Source organism: Microtus oregoni, unplaced genomic scaffold, assembly GCF_018167655.1.
Source record: "Microtus oregoni isolate MIOR12 unplaced genomic scaffold, Mior012 000020F_ref0000438, whole genome shotgun sequence".
Classification (NCBI taxonomy): Eukaryota; Metazoa; Chordata; class Mammalia; order Rodentia; family Cricetidae; genus Microtus; species Microtus oregoni.
In genome coordinates, this window is record NW_024543079.1 from 15,559,804 (window position 1) to 15,581,268 (window position 21,465).

At 45.7% G+C, this 21,465-nt stretch overlaps 1 protein-coding gene across 1 annotated transcript in view; it reads right to left on the reverse strand.

Annotated features, from left to right (window-relative positions):
* Positions 1–21,465, reverse strand: part of Bpifa3 (BPI fold containing family A member 3) — a 27,325-nt gene continuing 5,860 nt past the window's right edge. Inside the window, exons 2-8 of the mRNA XM_041670734.1 lie at positions 6,770–6,917; positions 4,047–4,197; positions 2,768–2,875; positions 1,890–2,039; positions 931–1,015; positions 492–555; positions 1–35 (exon numbers count right to left, since the gene is read on the reverse strand). Coding sequence (XP_041526668.1) covers positions 1–35; positions 492–555; positions 931–1,015; positions 1,890–2,039; positions 2,768–2,875; positions 4,047–4,197; positions 6,770–6,917 — 741 coding nt within the window. The remainder of the gene's footprint in view (positions 36–491; positions 556–930; positions 1,016–1,889; positions 2,040–2,767; positions 2,876–4,046; positions 4,198–6,769; positions 6,918–21,465) is intronic.

Below are 21,465 nucleotides of genomic sequence, written 5' to 3' on the forward strand. Positions count from 1 at the left end.
TCAGAGTTGACCAAGATTATGAGCAGCCACCTGTTCTAAAAGGAGAAGGGGAGCCTTGGTTTCTAGGTGACCCTTCTGATCCCCAGGTCCACAGAGAAGGGAGAGTTTTCCCGTCCATCCTCCAAGGACTGGGGCCAAGAACATTCCCATCACTGACATCCCTGATGGATGACTTCCTGCCTTCTATTCCCAAGACGGTGAGCTCCATCAGAACAGGGGCTGAAGCAGTCCACCTGTCTCTGGGGCAGGAGTCATCTTGAGTTTAGATCAGAGTGTTCTCCCTACTAGACTTATAGAGTTCTTGGGGAAAGCTAGACTCTCTGGGTAGGGTACAACCTGGTTGGCAGGGGTTCCTTCTATTCTTCCCATTCTCTTGGGGGGACATTGCAATAGAGTCCCTATAGTATATTCTCACAGTATATGAGAGTTAGGGCCCCTCCCTTAGTATCTGCCAGTCCCAAAGAGGCCTCCCAGGCTGGACCCCAACTCACCCATGAGGCCTTTCAACAGCTTCACATCCAGCTGCCGGAGGATCTCACCGATCAGAGGACATACCTAGGTCCCCACCACAAAGACGATTAATCAGGGATAAGAAGGAACTGAGGTTTCTGAGGCAAGAAACCCCTGAACCCCTGGATTCTAGCAGGATTCAGTCAACCATTAGGAGCCATGAACAGCACATCCTTGCCCCACAGCCTAAAGCCTCACAACTCTGAGGTGGGGACTTCAGCTGCCTGTGCCACACATGAGGATATGGGAAACTTAGGGTGGCTGTCCTTTGCTTGTGGTAATAATCTCATGGCAATTGGGATTTGCTGTTAGGTCCCAAAGCCCAGGGTTAGAAGATCTCTGTTAAATTACCCAGACGTGTGCCTTGATCCTCAGACTCAGGGAAGCCTGCAGGGCAGGTGGAACTCCTGGATACCTTACCTGACTTTCTACTAGGTTCGGAATAACTTTCCCCAGGCTTTCTCGGAGGTTGTGGAGAAAATGTTTCATCTTGGGTGGGACTTCCCTAGGAAAAGAGGTGGGAATTCAGGACAGAATAAATCAGTCCAGGCTGCACCAACGCTGGGAGGTAGGTACTGAATACACTCTCCTATTCCAAATCCTTACTTGACCTTCTAGGGAGGTATTCTTGCTAGCTTTAGTCAATGGGGACCCAGAGAGGGGGCATGACATGGCCAAGGTCACGCAGAGAGTAAGTGCCGACTCTTCGCAGGACCATGGCAGGAAAGCACTAGAGTTCATGGTCTTCCTCTTCCTTGCCAATGTCTGCTGCAGCCTAAGCTGGCACCACAGCCTGATGATTATGTGGGCAAGCATGAAAGCGTTGTGGCCCAGCACTCTGGAATTACAGGGAGAAGTAAGCACACTCCTCACCGTGGTGTGTTGAGACACACAGCTGATCCGCCATCCCTAGACCTCCCTGCAACTCCTGTGTCTGCCTTGCTCATCCTGGTGTCTCATTAGGCTGGGAGCCTGGCACTAGGGACTTCTGGAGCAATACTTGGACATATCTTCATAAGGTGCTTAAAAAGACCAGAAAGGCATTCTCGGAGAGATATCGCTATGCGAGTGACCGGTGGCAGAGGATAAATGGTCACAGAACCAGGCAGGGGTGAGGACAGAAAGCTCAGGAGGCTTTCCTGAATTTGCTATTCTTCTCAAAGGTTTTGGGGTGGGAACCAAGGGGAGAGACTTATTTCTGTGGTGGGTGGAGAATGGGGTGGGGTCAGTGACCATAGGGTTTCTGGGAGAGGGGCACAGGGGGAGCAAGTCCTGGTGAAGTGATGAAGTCTGCCTTGGCCTCATGAGGACATGGGGGGACGATATAAGCCACAACTGCTCATGGGTCTGGGATACCCCAAAAGGGCGGGAGGCCTTACTCAGTGGACATAGATGCACCATCACTGTTGGGCTCCATGTGGCATCTGCCCATCACCAGCTCCCTCCGGCCAAACTCATCTTTCTCCAGCCAGGACTCTGCAGCAAGGCCCATGCGGGCATGCGTCTTGATGATATTAGAATTGAAGGGCCTGTGGTGAGAGAGGAGGAGGCAGAAGGGATGGAGAAGGAGGTGGGGGAAGCCAGCAAGAAGAGCAGCAAAGCCAGGCACCACCCACTGTCCTCCCAACAACCGTGTCTGCTAAAGCCTAGGTTAGTGAGTAAGGAGAAAGCAGCCATGGACCGTGGATACCTCTATGCTTGGTTTTCTTTTTCTGGTGCTGGAAACGGAATGCAAAACCCGGGCGAGCTAAGCGTGGGCTCTACCCCTGAACCCACTCCCACTCCCACACCCCTCCCCACTTCCAACTTGGAGTGACATTTGAAAGTTGCTTAAGGAGGTCATTTTAGGAGTTTTGGGAAATTCAAGAGTTTAGAGTAAGCTGCTATTTTAAGAACTTTTCCAAGTGGGTGCAGCTCCTGACTCCCTTACAGGAAGTTTGAGCAGGAGAGAAATGAGCAGAGAGAGAGGAAGAGTGGCTACCCCATTCTTCCATGGGACCTTCCTGGTGATCTCACAAATGACCCCTTCACTATGAGCATCATCTTATCTTTGCTGCAGAAGAAGAAACCAAGGTTCAGGGCAGAGTGACTCATCCCAGGCCACAGTAAGTCAGTGCAGGGAGTCAGGATTTGAGTTGGGGTCCCCTGATATGGCTTTCCTAGTCTATCACCCTGCCTCACCCCACCCTGAGCTCCCAGGTCCCCCAAGAAGGAGGAATAGTGCCTGAGAAACACTGCTTTGTTGGATAGGACTCACAGTCGGAATTCAATGTCAAATTCCAGTGTGATGTTTGTCGAGAACCACTCTTTAGGCAGCGCCATCTGGATCCCATCACAGTCCAGTTGCACATTTGTGATGTTGATGCTACCCGTAGAAAAAGGAGAAGCCCCACCAAGGTGAGGCATGGCAACTCAGAAGCGAGGCCAGCCTTGGCTGCAAGGAGGGGCTGGGAATCAGAGCTTGGTGCAGAGACTCTGGCAGCCTGGGCGGCCAGCTTTCCCAGGGCTCCGGAAACATTCCCCACAGCTGTGGACTGTGCAGTCCAGAGCCAGATGTTGACGGACAGGACCCTCCATCCCAGGACACTGGGCCCCCTCTCAGACCGAGACTCCCTTCACGATAGACTGCTGTGTCATCTGTCTGGGACTCCGCAGGGAAGCTCCTCGGTTCCACACTCCACCCCCACTTGCTGCCTGCAAACCACCTTGACCTACTTGCAATATGCATGAGTGTGAGCACCTCCACTGCTCACACCACCTCTTTAGTTCCTTCCTGGGTTACCTAGGCAGCCTGGGTGGCCTTCATACAGCCCCTTGTCCCCTGTTTGGTCCCTACTCTTGGAATAAGATACAAACTATACAATAGAATGGCACTTCCAGGGCAGAACGGAGACCTGGGAAGTAGAAGGTTCAAGGGAGCAGTCTCAGTGGCTCTGGGTGGGATGTATCCAGTACTGCCATGGAAACCCCAGCTCCCAAGGGTTATCTATCCCATGTATTTACCACAGAAGCTCTGTGCAGGACTGTCAGGGTTTCTAGCCTCTCCTCCAGTAGGACTATCACTGTGACTGTTTACCTGATGAGAACCCAAGATTTGTGAGCAGTGTAATCTACTACTTATGCGGAGCCACAAAGCTATGCCCCACTTGAATAGGGGTTCCAGGGTCTAGTTGCAGCCCTGGCCTTGTTTGATACCCAGATGTTTATCCAGGCTCTGTTCTGTGTCCCCATTTTACAGGTGAGGTTGGAATGGCCAAACAATTTCCCCAAAGTTGGGGGCAAAGGTGGGCTTGAAGTACTGCAGACATATCTGCTACTGAGCTGTTATTGCTAACAGCCCTGCTGTGCCACCTTCCCAAACAGCTCCCGACAGACGCCTCCAGCTTGCTCACATTCGGGCTTCGTGTCTTGCCTTCCTTGAGTTTGAATGCCTTCCTTCTTCAGAAGCCTTGCTCTCTGTTTTGTCCTCTGACCCAGAGGTCCCTAGAGTGCCCCCAGAGTGCCCCCAGAGTCTAGAGAGGGATTCAAGGTCTCACCTGATCTCTTGCTGCTGCTGGAAGTTCATGCCACCAATCAGCCAGCCTACCATCCCTGGGGCCACTATCCCTGAGACATTCAGACGGTCCAGGAGTTGCATACTCTGGATTCGGCCTTCAGCGTTGTGCTTCAGGAGGCCCTGTGCGATAACTGGGAATGGAGAAGGGATGGTGATATTCATATTGCTGTGTAAGAGTGGGGTACAGGGAAAATAGGCCTGGTGTGAGCCCAGGGGATCCTCTTTCTTCTGAGCACTTATTCATGTCTCCAAGTCTCCCACAGAGAAGAAATGAATCAATTTTAAGAAGTTTCCTAGTAGAAACTGTGGCTGAGGATCTCTCGGAAACAACAACAACACCAAAAGCAAAAACCAAAACCATCAGTTTGGATTATGATACAGAAATGGACTGCAGAGATGGCTTAGTGGTTAAGAGCATTGACTGCTCTTTCAGAGGACCTGGGTTCAATTCTCAGCACCCATATGCAGCTAACCACTGCCTGTAACTCTAAGATCTCGGACACCTTCACAATACATGCGGGCAAAACACCAATGCACATAAAAGCAAATAAAAGAAATTAAAAAAGAAAGTCATCTACTCTGCAACAAAAACTACACATTCTCAAGAAATCAACTTGAGAAACTACGCTCAAAACTTTTCTAAGATTTTATGGGGCATAGAGCAAAATCTGATTAACAACACACTAAGCCTATGGGCAGGGTCTCCCATTGTGAAGAAACTCATTCTTCTAAATATACAGACAGATTGAATGTGGGTGTGATCAGATGTCCAGAGGAAGACTTTGAGAACAACTCAACACCCTTGAAAATTCATACGTAAGAATAGGAAAAGTCTGTCAGAAAAAGCAGTGATCCACAAAGATGCAACAATGAAAGTGTTAGGTTACAGAGGCAGCTCTCTAAGCAGGTGGAGAACAAGGAGGAGTCTTGGCTTGGCCGTTTGGCCATTTAGTAGATGGTCTGGGAAGCTGACTCATGTGGGCAGAAATGAAGTTGATTCTTTACTTTCCATGCACAGATGCACACAGAGATAAATATCCATTGTGCGGATTAACATCCTCAGTGTGGAAGGTAAAACTAGAACAGTGTTGAAAGAGACAGCTAGAGTGATTCCCGGATGTGGGGAGACCTTCAGACTCCAAACACAAACTATATCATGAGATATTGGTGATTTTAAAACTGTTCTTGTTTGGTGAAGTCAACAGGTGCCATTTTGCAGGAATACTGCCCACCTTCTGTTCTGTCTGCAGATCCAATCAACCATGGATTGGAAATATCTGGAAAATTTGCCTGTGTCCTGAGCATCCCCAGTCTTTCTTCTTGCTGTTATCTATTGAATAATTCATAAATTATTTACATGTATTTGCATAGTCTAAGATCTAATGAGTAATCTGGAGATGATTTCAAGTGTGAGGAAGGATTTGCATCAGTTCTGTGAAAACACCGTACCATTTTATGCAAAGGGTTTGAGCATCCAAAGGTTCTAGGATCTAAGGGGAAACCTGGAACCAATCCCCATGGGTATCTAGGAACAACCGTGTTTGATATAGTGCCTTCCTGGTAGTAAATACATTTAAATAAGGTCAAGGGGTCGGTCCTAATTTGATAGAACTGGTGTATTTGGAAGAGGAAGACATCAGGTATAATCCTTCTCTGAAAGACTATGACAGGGTGCCATCCATAAGCCAGCAAAAGAGGTCCCTCCCCAGATACCAAACATATCAGCACCTTCAACTTGAACTTTCAACTGCCAGAACTATGTGAAAAATAACCATCTTTTGTTTGACCCCACTGCCACCACCCCAGGTCCACCCTATCTATGGCATCTTGCTTTCGCAGCACTGACTGGTTGATACAGGTGGATGCCCTCCAGTAGTGGGGAGATATGTTCTCTTACAAGTGAGATGAGTGTACAACAGCACAACAGTTTAAAGAAGACTCCAACATTTTTAACTAAATCGAGCTTACATCTCTTCTGGATATCTCTATCCAAGAAGAGTTCTCCCACATGTTCTAACAGGGATATGTCCAAGGTCATTCATGTCATTGTTGCTTACAGCAATGGGAAGATACAAACAGTTTAGGTGACAGGCACGAGGGAGCAGTTAATTACATGGAGGTAATGAATGTGTGGGCTTCCGTGCAGCAGCCAAGGCAACTGAGATGCCAGCAGTAGAGCAAGAAGTGAAAAGCAGAGCAAGTGACCAGTCAGGGTCATATGAATTAAAACACTTCCTGCAAAGGATGCAGGCAAGGCTTGCTGTTTTAAGACAGAGTCTTACCATGTAAGACCAGGCTGGCCTCAAACTCAGAGATTTGTCTGTTTCTGATTTTCAGGTGCTGGGATTTAAGACATGCACAACCATGCCCTGCTGGATACAGACATAGACACACATGCTAAGTACATGGCAGTTCCTGACAAGGTCTGTAAGGGAATGGGAATAGGATAAGGGAGAAAGAGAAAATGACATAAAACAAGAGACCGTATGCCATGAATTGGAAAAGTGTAACTCAGACTCGATTTTGTTTACTTAAGGTAAAAGGGAAAAATAAATAAATAAGCAAGCAAACAAACAAATAATAAATAAATGAATTGATTAGACGAGAGGCTGACCCAAGGTGGTTCAGCAGTTAGTGGTGGGGCCCAGGCTGTGCCTTCCCCACACCCTATGGACAGCAGGCCATGCCCAGGGGTAAGCTCACTTCTCGCTAGGGTAGGCCTTCCATTCTTGTAGGCTGTGGTCAGTCCGGGCCAAGGCTGCTTGAGCAGGCCTGAGGGCAAGGCTAACAATGCCAGGAGGAGGACCAGGAACCTGCAGAGTGGATTCATCTCAGGAGCTGGCACCTGAGCCTGCAGGTGTCAGCAAGGGTCCAGCAGAGCCAGGCAGCTGACTGTGAGTATGGCCGCCCAGATGGGCGGGCTTGTGGCTTTCTTCAGGCAGGTGGCTCCACAGCTGCCCCCAGCATGCTGTGGGAGGTGGTGCAAATGGCTCTGGCAGCCGCTCCCAGGGCTAGCTCACATGGCCAGCAGATGCAAGAGGCCAGGGCTGCAGAGGCAAGCTTGGTTGCTTGGAGACACTCACCAGAGCTACTGTTGGGTCATCCAGTAGGAGTCCTCTCCCTGACCCTGGCACAGACGCTTCAGTGAGTGGGGTTGACCAGCCCAGCACTGTCCAAATGGAATAGAACTTTCTTGTTCCCTTTTTCTTTTTTTTTTGGGGGGGGGAAGGGGACCTCCAGAATTTATGCATCTCCTAACTGCAAAGCTATCTCCCTGAACCCTCACCTGTCTCCCTCTCCCATTGTAGGCCCTTTTCTACTATTTCTGCGCTTTCTACTTTTAAAGAACTTACTTAAAAGTGAGATCGTGTAGTGTTTGTCTTTCAACATCTGGCTTATTTCACATAGCAGAATAGCCTCCTGGTTTGGTCACATCATCAGAAATGGTGGCATTTTCTTCTTTGCAAAGACTTAGGAATATTCCATCCAACTACAGATAAACACTGCCTAGGTGAATATTTCTCAGACTCACCTGCCTCTGCCTCCAAAGTGCTGAGATTAAAGGCATGCACCACCACCACCTGATGATTGGATGTTTTGATATTCAACTTTGTAGTTCTTTGCAAATCCTAGATATTAACTCACCATCTAATGTGTTGTGAAAAAAGATTTTCCCTCTATTTCCATGGGTTGTGTCTTTTCTCTGGTGGTGATTTCCTTTGCTGTGCAAAGGATTTTTATTATTTATGTATGTATGTATGTATGTATTTATTTATTTATTAAAGATTTCTGTCTCTTCCCCGCCTCCCATATCCCTCCCCCTCCCCCAATCAACTCCCCCTCTCTATCAGCCTGGAGAGCAGTCAGGGTTCCCTGCTCTGTGGGAAGTCCAAGGACCTCCCACCTCCTTCCAGGTCTAGTAAGGTGAACATCCAAACAGACTAGGCTCCCACAAAGCCAGTATGTGCAGTAGGATCAAAACCCAGTGCTATTGTTCTTGAGTTCTCAGTAGTCCTCATTGTCCGCTGTGTTCAGCGAGTCCGGTTTTATCCCATGCTTTTTCAGACCCAGGCCAGCTGGCCTTGGTGAGTTCCCGAAAGAACATTCCCATTGTCTCAGTGTGTGAGTGCACCCCTCACGTTCCTGAGTTCCTTGCTCATGCTCTCTCTCCTTCTGTTCCTGATTTGGACCTTGGGGTTGTAGTCCGGTGCTCCAATGTGGGATTCTGTCTCTGTCTCCTTTCATCGCCTGATGAAGGTTAATATCCAGGAGGATGACTATATGTTTGTCTTTGGGTTCTCCAATTTCATAGAATCCCATTTCCAATTGTTGGGATTATTTCCTGTGCTATCAGTGTACTGAAAGCCCTTAGTTGTGAATGCATTTTGAATGTCTTCCCTGTGTTTTTCTCTATTAACTTCAAAGTTTCGGGTCTTATGTTAAGGTATTTGATCAGTTTTAAATTGATTTTTTTTTTTGGTGTGGTAAACGATAGGGATTGAGTTTCTTTTCTTTCTTTCTTTTTTTTGTTTTTTTTTTTTGTTGTTGATGTTGTTTTTTGAGACATGCTCTCTCTATTATGTATTCCTGACTGTTCTGGAACTCACTGGTCCTGTAGATCAGGCTGGCCTTGAACTCACAGAGATCTACCTATCTCTGCTTTCCAAGTGCTGGGATTAAAGGCCTATAACCCCATGCCTAGATTAGTCTCATTCTTCTGCATGTGGAAGTTTTTTTTTAAAGAGGCTTAGGCTTATACTTTCTTGGGGGTAAAGATGAACATTAATCTGGACCAAGATGTATACTTTCCTGGAAGAAAGGACTAATGAGACTAAGTGCCAATGAAATTTTGAGTGACTAGCTGAACAGAGAAGCGAAGGTGTCCCCTGGTCCTCAGTTTAAGCCACAGTGGCAAGATACCTAAGACAAACAGAAGGAGAGAGGTTTATGGTTGCTTCTGGCGTCTGAGGTCTCAGTCACTGATTGCTTGGCCTGTTTGCTTTGGAACCTGCAGTGGGGTACTCTATTATGGGGGAACATACGGCAGAAGAAACGTGCTCACCAGATGGCACCCAGGAAGCAAGGTCAGCTGCTTATCTTCACAACAAACCCCTTTGTGTTCATCACTGTTCTACTGTGGTGAAGAGACGCTATGACCACGGCAACTGTTATTTTGTCAATTAGACCATGCCACACCTCTGCTTGAAGTTCTGCTATTACACACAACAAGAAACGTTATGTATCCCCCACTCGAAGCCTAGCAGGGTTCTTGCACCCTCTCGGACTGCCTATCCTATCTTCCTTGTGTGCAAGAGAATGCGTGTTTAGCATCTGTATTTGTCTCTCTGTGTGTGGAGGTACACATGTGTATGTGTGGAGGCCAGAGTTGATTTTGGGTGTCTTCCTCAATCACTTTCCACCTTAATTTTTGAGTCGAAGTTTCTCGTTGAACATGGCGCTCATCGATTCTGCTAGACTGGCTAACCAATGCTCTCCAGGGATCTACCCATTTCCCCATAATCCCAGCTGAAGCTCCTAGTTTTTACATGGGTACCGGGGATCCGAATCCAGGCCCTCATGTTTGTCCGTCTGCACTTTGCTCACTAAGTCATCTCCCTAGCCTTCCTCAAAGGAATTGCTACTGTCTGTGTGCTCTCTCTGACACCAGGGGGGACAGGCCAGGTCAAGTGATGGAAAACAGATCTCACAGAAGCACTGGCCCACCCTGGGCCGTGCACTCTGGTTTTGCAAGAGATCATATTGAGAACTTTAGCTCAGGGTGTTGGTATTGCACTGTTTGAGATCCTTTCTCAGAGTTAATGCCCCCCTTGAGAATGTTTGAAGAATATCAGTTACTTCCTAGTGCACTTTGGTGCCTTTCCTGGTCTTATGTAAGTAGTTAGAATTTCATTATTTTTGTCAAGAAAAGTGAAGCAGAGTGGGCATTACTGAGGGGCAAACTTGGTGCTCTGACTCTTAGGTGCCTGGGGGAGAGGTGGTGGCTGGGATGCTGTCTGTCTTCTGTTCTTGTAACTGTAGTTCTCAGGGTCATAGAGTCTCATGACATGATAAGGTGGAGAGTGTGGTCTCACAGGCCTTGGCATTTGACAAGACCATAGTAGGAGGGATGAGAGGGCCGTGTTCAGGATGGCTGCTGCTTTGGGAACCAGCTGGCTGCAGAATGACACGCAGCTGAGAGCATGCGTTTCAGTCACGAAGACAAGATTCAGCTCCTGCCTCTGCCTCTTGGCTGAGGGGACAGAAGACCACAGTACAGATGTCAGAGTTGGGTGAGCACGGAAGGGAGTGTGCTCATAGACTTTCATCTCCTGCATCCTTGTCCGTATCTACCTGAGACTCAGCTTCCTCATCTGTAGACCAGAACAGCATAACAAATGTCAGAAAGCATGGGTGTCCCAAGATAACGCCTGAGACATGAGGAATAAGTGGCAGATAAAGACTGCCATTAATAAGAATGTAACTTCCTGGGTGGAGGTGGTAAAGTCATTGGGTGCTGTTTTCAGTATCCTGGTGAGAGGCCAGGCAGGGTCTTTGTCCTCATGGGGCATGCTCACATGGAGACAGACTGACAGTCTTCAAATGCCACTGCAGCTGGGTGGGATTGGAGGTGTGTCCTGTTTGGGGAGGAGGGTAGCACAGGGAGAGAGACTTATCCAGTGAGGGTGTTGGGGAAAGATTTCTCTGGGGACATGAATTTGACCTGAGACCCATAGGAAGACCACAAGTTGGCTGACCAGTGCAACATTGCGTTCTGGTTGCTCTAAGAGAAGATGATGTGGGATAAGGGATGCTTTTTCATAAGTAACTCCCTAGAGGGCGCTGCTGTTGTGGTAGGGCTCCTTCCTCCATGGTACCTGAGTGAGGGACCTGGGAGGCAGAGAAACCAGCTCAAGCTTCCAGCCAGGCTCTGGCCAGACTGCTACCCAAGTGGGCTCTCCCTTCTCCAGACCCGCCCAAGATGCCCGCTCCTTCAGAGGTATCACACCTGGACAGTGGTAGACCTGATGCAGGCACACTTCTCCAGCTCCTAAGCAGCTTTCTTCAGCACCAACTTTTTATCCTTATTTTTTTTTAAGAAGGGGTAGCACTTTGAAAATATGATGACTACTTCAGTTTATCTTTGAACACTTAGTTTAAAATGTGACTCCTGGTACCAGAATTATTCTGGACCCCCTAAGGCTGTTCTTTGACCTAATGCTAAAACTTGTGTCTAGGGAGGTTGTTTTTCAAGCAGTTTGACTAGGATAAAATTGATTCATTCTGCCCCCGCCCCTGTGTGCATGGTGTGTGTGTGTGTGTGTGTGTGTGTGTGTATGTGTGTGTGTGTGTGTGTGTATGTAGGTGTACATACACTTCTTTGTGTATCCACCTTGTGCCTGGGAAGGTCAGAGATTGATGCATAGTATCTTCAACTCCTTTCTACCTTGTTTTTTGAGATAGAGTCTCTCCCTAAATCTGGAGCTATGTCTCTGACTTCTGTGTGAGTGCCAGAGTACCTCTCCCTGATGTGGGAGTCCCTTCTGTGTGCTGTGATTACCATTAATGAATAAAGAAACTGCTTTGGCCCTAGAGCAGAGCAGAACAGAGCTAGGTGGAGAAAACTAAACTGAATGCTGGGAGAAAGGAGGTGGAGTCAGAGAGAAGCATATGTAGCCCTACCGGAGACAGACACTGGAACTTTACCCGGTAAGCCACAGCCTCGTGTCAATACACGGATTAATAGAAATGGGTTAAATTAATATGTAAGAGCTAGCAGTTAAGAAGTTAGAGCTATACAGTTTCTGTGTGGTTATTTTGGGAGTCTGGGTGGCTGGGAACAAATAAGCGGGGAATGAACAAGCAACCATTTTATTACACCTCTCCCCTCTCTGCCACCTATGTCAACCACATGACATGCACAAAGCCTGGTTCGGAGAAGGGACACTCTACTTCTGAGTTGCCAGCGAAGGTATCAGAATAAGATGAAAGCAACAATGAATGAAGTAAGTACCAACTGTCCCATGTGGAGAAGCGTGGTGGGAAGGGCAGGGCAGTCTGGGCTGTGAGAGAGGAGATGGGGAAGGTCAGGGTGGTTTGGATCTGGGCTGTGAGAATGGAGATGGTGTCCTTTGCTTTGCAGACATTTTTTAACTCTGTGTAACCCCGTTTTTAATTTCTGCATAATGTCCTTGTCTAGTCCTGAAGTGTTTGCCTATGCTTTCCATTAGTGATTTCAAAGTTTCAGATCCTGATTTTAAGGCATTTGATCTACTTTGAATAGATTTTTGTGCTGGGTGACAGAAGGGGATCTAGTTTCATTATTCTATACATGGTTATCCAGTGTTTTCAGCACTAGTGGGTAAAAATAATTTTTTTCTCTTTTTTGTTTTGTTTGTCTGTTGTTTTTCCAATGCATAATTTTGACACCTTTTGTCAGAGATTAGGTGGCTCTAACTGTGGGTTTATTTGTTACATTTGTTCCCTTGACTTATCTGTCTGTTTTTGTTTTTTGGTTTTTTTGCTAGCTGCTGTTTTGATTACTATGGATCTGTTGTATAATTTGATATCAAGTACTGAGATAGCTTCAGCGTTTCTCCTTCTGCTTAGGATTGTTCGACTGTTCAGGGTCTTTTGTGATTTTAGGATTCTTTTTTTTTTCAAGAATTTCATCTAACTGTTGAGAATTGCATTGAATCTGTAAACTTCTGTTACACATTCCATAATGTTATCTGCCCATCCATGAGCATGAAATGCCTTTCCAGTGTCTTCTTCAGTGTGTTATATTTTCAATGTAGAGGTCTTTTACTTCTACGCCTGGGTTTATTTCTGAAAATTTTATTTGAAGCTAGTGCAAATGGGGTTATTTTCTCTGGTTTCTTTCCTGGCAAGTTCCTTATTGGCATATACAGAAGTTCTATATTGGCATATATATAATAACGGCTGCTGGCTTTTATTATGTTGACTCTGTATTCTGCTGTTTTGCTGGCAGTCTCTGTCAGGTCTGAGAGTTCCCAAGTGGCATCGTCAGGGTCTTTTAATTATAGAATCATGCCATCTGCAAATTCAGATGTCTTAACTCCTTCCTTTCCTGTATTTTAAAACACATGCATGTTTACGTATGGAGGGAGGTACCTGTGTGTTGGGTGTGTTTGTATGCATGTATATGTTCATGTGACTAGAGGCCAGGGAACGACATCAGGGGGTCACCCTCAGGAATGCTATTGCCTCTTTTGAGACAGGACCTCTTATTGACTTGGAACTCACCGATTAGGCTAGACTGGTTGTCCATCAAATGACAGAGTCTCCTGCCTCTGCCTCCCCAGCACTAGAATTACATGAACCTGCACAACCATCATTTTTTTTTTTTTGGTTTTTCGAGACAGGGTTTCTCTGTGGCTTTGGAGCCTGTCCTGGAACTAGCTCTTGTAGACCAGGCTGGCCTCGAACTCACAGAGATCCGCCTGTCTCTGCCTCCCAAGTGCTGAGATTAAAGGCGTGCGCCACCACCACCCGGCACAACCAGCATTTTTATGTGGGTTCTGGGGCTCAAACTCAGTTCCTTGCTCTTGGAAGGAAGGCACTTTACTGAACCATCTCCTAACCCTTTTTCTTTTTTGATGTGGGATTCCCCTTTGTATGCTGTGAATATGTTTTATTGCCATTGGTTAATAAAGAAACTGCTGTTGGCCAATGGCTTAATATAGTAAAGCCATGCAGAAAATCCAAACGGAGATATAGAGAGAATAGGAGGAGTCAGGGAGACTCCATGTAGCTGCCAAGGGAGACAGATGCTGGAATTTTACCTGGTAAGCCACAGCCTTGTGGTGATACACAGAATAATAATAGAAATGGGTTAATTTAAGATGTAAGAGTTAGTTAACAAGAAGCCTAAGCTGTTGGCCAAGCAGTGTTGTAATTAATAGAGTTCCTGTGTGTTATTCAGGTCTGGGCAGCCAGAAACGAACGAGCAGCCTCCACTATGCTTATGTTTTATTGCCATTGGTTAATAAAGAAGCTCCTTTGGCCTATATCAGGGAAGAGTATAGCCATGCTGGAAGAGATATAGAGCGAGGGTAGGCGGAGTTAGAGAGATGTCATGTAGCTGCTGAAGGAGGGAGACACTGGATCCTTACCAGTAAGCTACAACCTCAGTAAAGCCTCCTGAAGACCCTGTGATGGCTGCGGGGCTCGCTCATCTGCTTCCATAGCGCTTGGCACACTAGCACTTACTACAACAAATGTTTCAATTGTTTTCCCCTTGCCAGGTTATGACTCTGAAAGTCATCCTGGCACTTGATGTAAATCAGTAGCATCTTCTGTCTGAACATGCCTACATTCTAGTGGGTGAGACAGAAATGAGCATTGAGACTGCAGTAAGTCACACAGGAATGGGGTTTATGAAGAAAAGGAAACCACAGAAGACAATGGATGGTGTGTATGTGTTCATGTGTGTGCAGGTGTGTTATGTGTGTGTGTGTTAATGTGTGGATAGGTGTGCACATGGAGACTGGATATCAATGTTGGGAGTTGGTACTTGGGTCCCATCCACCTTAATTTTGAGATAGATTCTCATTTGACCAATGACTCACTGAGTGTTCATGATTGGCTGGTCAGTTAGCCCCAGAGATCCTCTTAACTTCACTCCCCGGCACTGGATCCACAAGCGTATAGCACCAGCCTGACTTTTTGATGGAAGTTCTGGGACTCAGACTCAGGTCTTCACGCTTGCATGGCTAGAAATTTTTTGGCTAAGTCATGTCCCAAGCTCTGGTGCATCATTCTGAGGAGTTTCAAGTTGCAACATCTGACAAGAGTCTAAGTGGCACAGAGAAGTCACAAATTAGTACATGATCCATGAGATGAACAGAGCCAGCGCCTCTTAGAGAGCCTCCTCCAACATCATGCTTGTAAAATGTCCTCTCACTGTGAAGTCCCTATATGCCAGCCACTGTGTCTTCTTTCTTTGCTTAAACAAGAAAACCCATTCGTTCCTGCCTCACACCCTTCTAACATCTCACCCTCCACCCGTGCCCCAGCACAGCTCCTTCTGTGCTGCCCTTCATGGCTCACCTGGAAGTTCTCATCCTCGAACTGCTTCTGTCTCTGTCAGCTTCTCAGTTCCAATCCTCTTACTCTCATAGCCTCCTGCTCTGTCTTCCTAAAATATCAAACCCTCTCTACAATGTCATAGGCTTTGGATTTTTCATTCATGATTGGTTAGATAGAATAGAACAAAATCCCTGGGACACAGAGAGCCTTGTAGGTGCTCTTCCTTGTGGTGGTCTTAGAATGTCCAACAGTGGCTGGCCCCTTGCAGATGCTTAACTACAAAATCACAGAAGAGTGAATGAAGGAAGGACACACATAGGGATGCTAAAGAGGTTAGCACTCTCTGTGTTCCCACGCCCAAGTTTATAACCACACCAACACATGAACTGCTCCTTCACTTTGACCCTTTTCTTTTGGTGGCTCAGCTCTTGCTCCTCTGCAGGGTTGTGTCTAGCATGCAAAAGGGACTTCTATGATGGTGAAAGTTGAGAATAGTTTGAATGGATTAAGCAGGGTTTCCAAGGACCAACGGGAGGACAGCAGTGATGAATATTGAGCCAAAAGACTTAGAGCTAGAGCCTTGGGGCCACTGGCTATCTTCAGCCACTTCGTTGACAGCTTTTCTTTACTTTTTCTGCTCTGCTGGGAGTTCAGAGCAGTCAATTCCTTAGGGCGGACCTGCTCACCAATCCCCAATGACATTTAGTGACCTGGCAGTGCACGGTTACAGTCTGCATCTGTGGTAGACAGATGTCGATTTTTTTTTTTTTTTGGCTCTGCCATCTTCTTTCTGTACATGAGAAATTTTTTCAATCCCCCTTCATCTGACCTTCATATACAGAATATGGAGTGTGTGATATCTCTTCTTGGTTGTCAAATTGACTACATCTGGAATTAGCTAGAGCCAAATTTGGTAGGGCACACCTGTTAGTGATTTTTTTTTTGTTTGTTTAATTGGATCCTTTCAAGTGGGACGATCCACTTCTGATCCAGATCACTGAGGTGGGATAACACACCTCTAATCTCAACCACGTATTCTTCTTGAAACCTTCATATAGGGCACAGAAGCTCTCTCTCTTCTTCCTTGCTCTCACTTAAACTTCACGTCCATTCCTTCACTAGTGTTAGAGACTACTTGTTTAGGATTCTGCTGAATACTAAGATATCTTTGTGTTGAGAACTTGGCCTTGGTGTATCTTGTTCAGACGCTGGTGCTTTCAAGTAAAAAGTTAAAACAGCATGGTAGCATGAGTTCGTTTTTACATTTAAACCTGTTTTGTGAAGTTTTCTTTCTCAGCCTGAAACCTGTCAGGAAGGTAGACATGTCTAAGTTTGCCTTTCTCAGTGGAAGACTTAAGGAAAACAAGGTCTGATTTTTACATATGAAATAGACAGAGTAGGCAGCTTCTACCTTGAGGAGTGGAGCTGGCCATGGCTGTCCTGCTGTTTCTGAGTCTTATAAAACTTAGCTTCTCACTGAGAGCCAGTTCACGGGGGTTCTGAATTGTTCAAATGCCTTTCTGACGCACCTTCTGTCTTCAAACTCTGTGGCACAACATATCCCTGCAATTTAAAAGTGGATTTGAAATAAATAGTGATGGAGCATGACTAAGAAGCGGAACTTGAAGTACTTCAATTACACGACCACTTGGAGTTTTCATTTGAGCTTTAATTCCAAAATGGCATATTGCAAAGTGGGTGGCAAATTACTTAGTAAGTGGAATTTTTCTTAAATGAACTGTTACTGATTTTGAATAACAGTCTACCATAAAATTCATGTTAAATTGTTTTAAAATAAATGTGAATTAATATTAAAATTGAAAAAAAAAAACTTAGCTTCTCCATCAAGCAGTCACTGAGATCTGAGAAAGCTAAATTTAGGCAGGAAGTATAAACCAAAAAGCCTCTGTATCAACTGAAATAATCAGAAACCTACCCACCACATAGACAGCCAGCCTGGGTTGCTTCACGGTGTTTTAGTGGCTTTGTTGGGGGAAGAGGCCATTAGCCTTTGGCTATCATGCAGGATAGCATGAAGCCTGTCACGGCCATACAGGGCAGCATCATTCCTTGAATGCCAGACCCAGAAGGTCTGAAGGATTTTCCTGTGCGGTGAGAACTTGGGGAAGTTCTTGACCTACCTTGGCAAGGGAAAGTTGAATGGTCAAATCAACAGTGTTCAAAGTTTGGGCAGGGCCCTGATGTTGTGTGAGACATGGAGCAATTCTTTGCCCAGTGGTCAGCATTACCACGCTTGAAGCAGCTCCAGGCGGAGTCCATTACTGAACATTTCTTTGGAGACAGCCTCGGCTGCTGCGATGAGAAGCTGGTATTTCTGTCTATCATGGGAAACCTTTTTCATTAAACACCTTAATTACTGTATTCAGCAGATCTCTCTGAGGGTTTGAGGGCTATCACCTAATCTATTAAGCATACCTGATTTGAAGAATTGTGTTGGGATTTTTTAATGGGGATTGCTTTGAATCTATAGATTGCTTTTGGTAGGATTGCTATTTTTACTATGTTGATCTCCCTATCCAAGAACATGGGAGATCTTTCCATTTTCTGGTATCTTCTTCAATTTCTTTCTTCAAGGACTAAAAGTTCTTGTCGAATAGGTCATTCATCTCTTTGGTTAGTGTTACCCCAAGGTATTTTATGTTATTTGTGCCTGTTGTGAAAGGTGATTTTTCTCTGATTTTCCTCTCAGCTTCTTTATCATTTGTACATAGGAGAGCTACTGATTTTTTTGAGTTGATCTTGTATCCTGCCACATTACTGAAGGTATTTGTCAGCTGTAGGAGTTCTCTGGTAGAGTTTTTGGGGTCACTTATATATACTATCATATCGTCTGCAAATAACAAAAGTTTGACTTCCTTTCCAATTTGAATCCCCTTCAACTCCTTTTGTTGTCTTATTGCTATAGCCAGAACTTTAAGAGATATGTTGAAGAGATATGGAGAGAGCGGAGTCTTGTCTTGTTCCTGATTTTAGTGGAATCGCTTTGAGTTTCTCTCCATTTAATTTGATGTTGGCTGTCGGCTTGCTGCATATTGCTTTATTATGTTTAGATATGTTCCTTGTATCCCTGTTCCCTCTAAGACCTTTATCATGAAGGGGTGTTGGATTTTGTTGAATGCTTTTTCAGCATCTAATGAAATGATCATATGGTTTTTTTCTTTCAGTTTATTTATATGATAGATTACATTGATACATTTTCATATGTTGAACCACCCCTGCATCTCTGGGATGAAGCTGACTTGATCATGGTAGATGTTTTTTGTTGTTGTTGTTGTGTTCTTGGATTCAGTTTGCTAGTATTTTACTGAGTATTTTTGCATTAATGTTTATGAGTAAGACTGGTCTATAATTCTATTTCTTGGTTGGGTCTTTGTGTGGTTTTGGTATCAGGTAACTCTAGCCTCATAAAAAGAGTTTGGGAATGTTCCTTCTGTTTCTATTATGTGGAACACTTTGAGGAGTGTAGGTATTAGCACTTCTTGGAAGTTCTGGTAGAATTCTGCACTAAAACCACCCGCCTTGGGCTTGTTTTGGTTGGGAAGTTTTTGACAACAGCTTCTATTTCCTTGCAGTTTATAGGTCTATTTAAATTGTTCATCTGGTCTTGATTTAATTTTGGTATATGGTATCTGTCTAGAAAAGACCAGACCTGCCAGATGACCTGTGCTGGCTGTGCCTCCTTCAGCAAATCACCTGGCATGCACCACCACAACTGGCCTCAAAATTTTTTTAAATTTAAAAGCACAGATCTTATTCCAAATGGCACCGGAGACAATATATTCTGAGCTAAATATGAGCGACCATGTCCCAGGAACAATGTTTCAGATTGCCCATAATGACATGTTCTCCTATGGAAGAAGTTCATGTGAACTTCTGTGGTCATTTGACAGAAGAAAGTCAGAAATAAATGCATTTAGCAAATATATTATGGGGATTCAGAAAAGTGGGTTACAGCAAAGCAGGGAGGCATCTACCTATAGAGTTCAGGTGCTATCTGTGAACAGTTTTAAAGTTCATGCAGGCTAGTGGTCTGCTAAGTTAATACATCCCACAGTTTTGACATCTCAATCTTCATAACGAGATGAGAGTTAGCTTCCCTTAGGCAGCAAGGCAGAGATCATAATGTGTCATGAGCTGGTGAAACCACATATGTCTGTCACCCTGCATCAGCTCACCCTGTGAGGCTGTTATGCCTATGTCACAGAACCCCCAAATAAGACCTCCATGCAATCAGCATCCGATGAAAACAAGCTAGCTTGAACTGTAATCCTACAGGCCCCTGCAGTGGGTGGGGGAAAACAGCCCTGAGGCTTCAGGGAAAGAGGGGTTTCAAGGGGAAAACCCACAAAGTGGGGATGGAGGGTGAAGGGGGTGGCACAAGTCTTGGCGTTTTGGAATTGGGTAAAAGTATACAACTTTTGAGCTCCTTGGTTGGGGTATAGAGGAATTTCAAAACAGCAGTTAATCAGGTACCTACAAGAACGTTTGAAGCAAGCAGATGCAAACAGATGTTGTTTGGGCACCCTGGTGGGGTCACTTTGACCAGGGCTGGCACAGTTTCTTGGGAATGTTTATGACTTTGCTGAGCTGCATTGGCCCCCTTAGTTAGGTCCTGTCTAAAATGGAGTTCTTTCTCAAAATGGAGTTTATTCTGCTCCTTCCAGGCATCCAAAACTGGCCAATCCCAATAAAGATGATCTCAGTTTCAACCAAGTTCCCACCCTAGATCCACAAAATATCACCTGGCAGGCAGCCCTGCAGGATTCCTTCCCTGAGACCTGCCCCATTTTGGGAGTTCTCTCTTCTAGTTATCTGTGTTTTCTTGTTCATCTTGAGTGTGAAACAATGAACTGGGAAGCCACTGGCATGGGGTGGCTTTGGGGATCATTGTCCACCAAGCACCCTACCTCCCCAAGTCAAGACTACCAAGAAACAAGGAAGGCTCCATGGCTCTCAGAAGAATCAAACCAAACCAAACAAACAAGAACAAAACAACAACAACAAACACATCAACTAGGATCTTAGGTCATATGCAGAAGTAGGTGGTGAGCAGATATTAAGGAAAATAGAAATGGCCCGCGATCATTTTGGCTGTCAACCTTCCATCTCTATCCTCAGTCTGTAGACTCTTCAGCACAGGAAACGCCAGTCTATACCACAATGAAACCACCAGGTAAGAAGCAACAGCAGATGGAGTGTTAAAGGAAGGCTGGGTGGGACTGGGTGAGGGAGGGCTGGAGGTGGAGCTAGAGAGGGAAGGAGCTTAGAATGAGCAGGGGATAGGGGAGAAACAGGGGATGGAGTGGACTGAATGACAGGGTGAGGTATACCTCCCAATTTCCAAGAAAGATACCTACAGTGCTAATACAGTGCTAATAGAAAACTGGACTTCGTTTATTAACAATTTTAGTAAGAGGGTTGGAAGCCAGGCGTGGTGGAACACACTTTAAATTTAGAATTCAGAATGTGATTTGGGAGACTAGGTGGAGTGGTGCACACCTTTGCTTGTTTGTCTGTCTGTCTGTCTTTCTGTCTGTCTGTTTTGGTCCTTTAATACAGGGCTCCAGAGACTAGGTGTGGTGGTGCACTTCCTCTGCCTACCTGTCTGTCTGTCTGTCTGTCTGACTGCTATCTATTTATTTATTTATTTTGGTCCTTTGAGACAGGCTTCCCCTGTGTAGCTGGGATTGAAGGACTGTGCCACCACTGCCCGGCTTGGAGTAAACCTTTAATCACAGCAACTTGGGAGGCAGAGACAGGTAGATCTCTGAATTCAAGGCCAGCTTGTGCTATACACTGAATTCTAGGGGACAGTCAGGACTTCAAAGAGAGACCCTTGATGTGGGAGTGTCATATATCAATCTGTTGATTTCATTGGTTAAGCAATAAAGAAACTGCTTGGCCCTCATAGGTTAAAACATAGGTGGGAGGAGTAAACAGAACAAAAGGCTGGGAGAAAGAAGCTGAGTCAGGAATTGCCCTTATTTTCCCACTCCAGGCAGACACAGGTTAAGATCATTCCTGGTAAGCCAGCTCGTGGGCTACACAGATTATAAGAAATGGGCTAGTCCAGGTGCGAGAGTTAGCCGAGAAAAGGCTAGATATAATGGGCCAAGCGGTGTTTAAAAGAATACAGTTTCCATGTAATTATTTCGGGTAAAGCTAGCCATGTGGGTGGCCGGGTGCCAGGGACGCAGCCTGCCGCTCCTACTACTACAGACCCTGTCTCAAAAACAGAAAAGCAAACAAAAAAGGCGGGGTCAGGCCAGGTGGTGGTGGTACACACCTTTGATCCCAGCATTTGGGAGGCAGAAACAGGTGGATCTCAG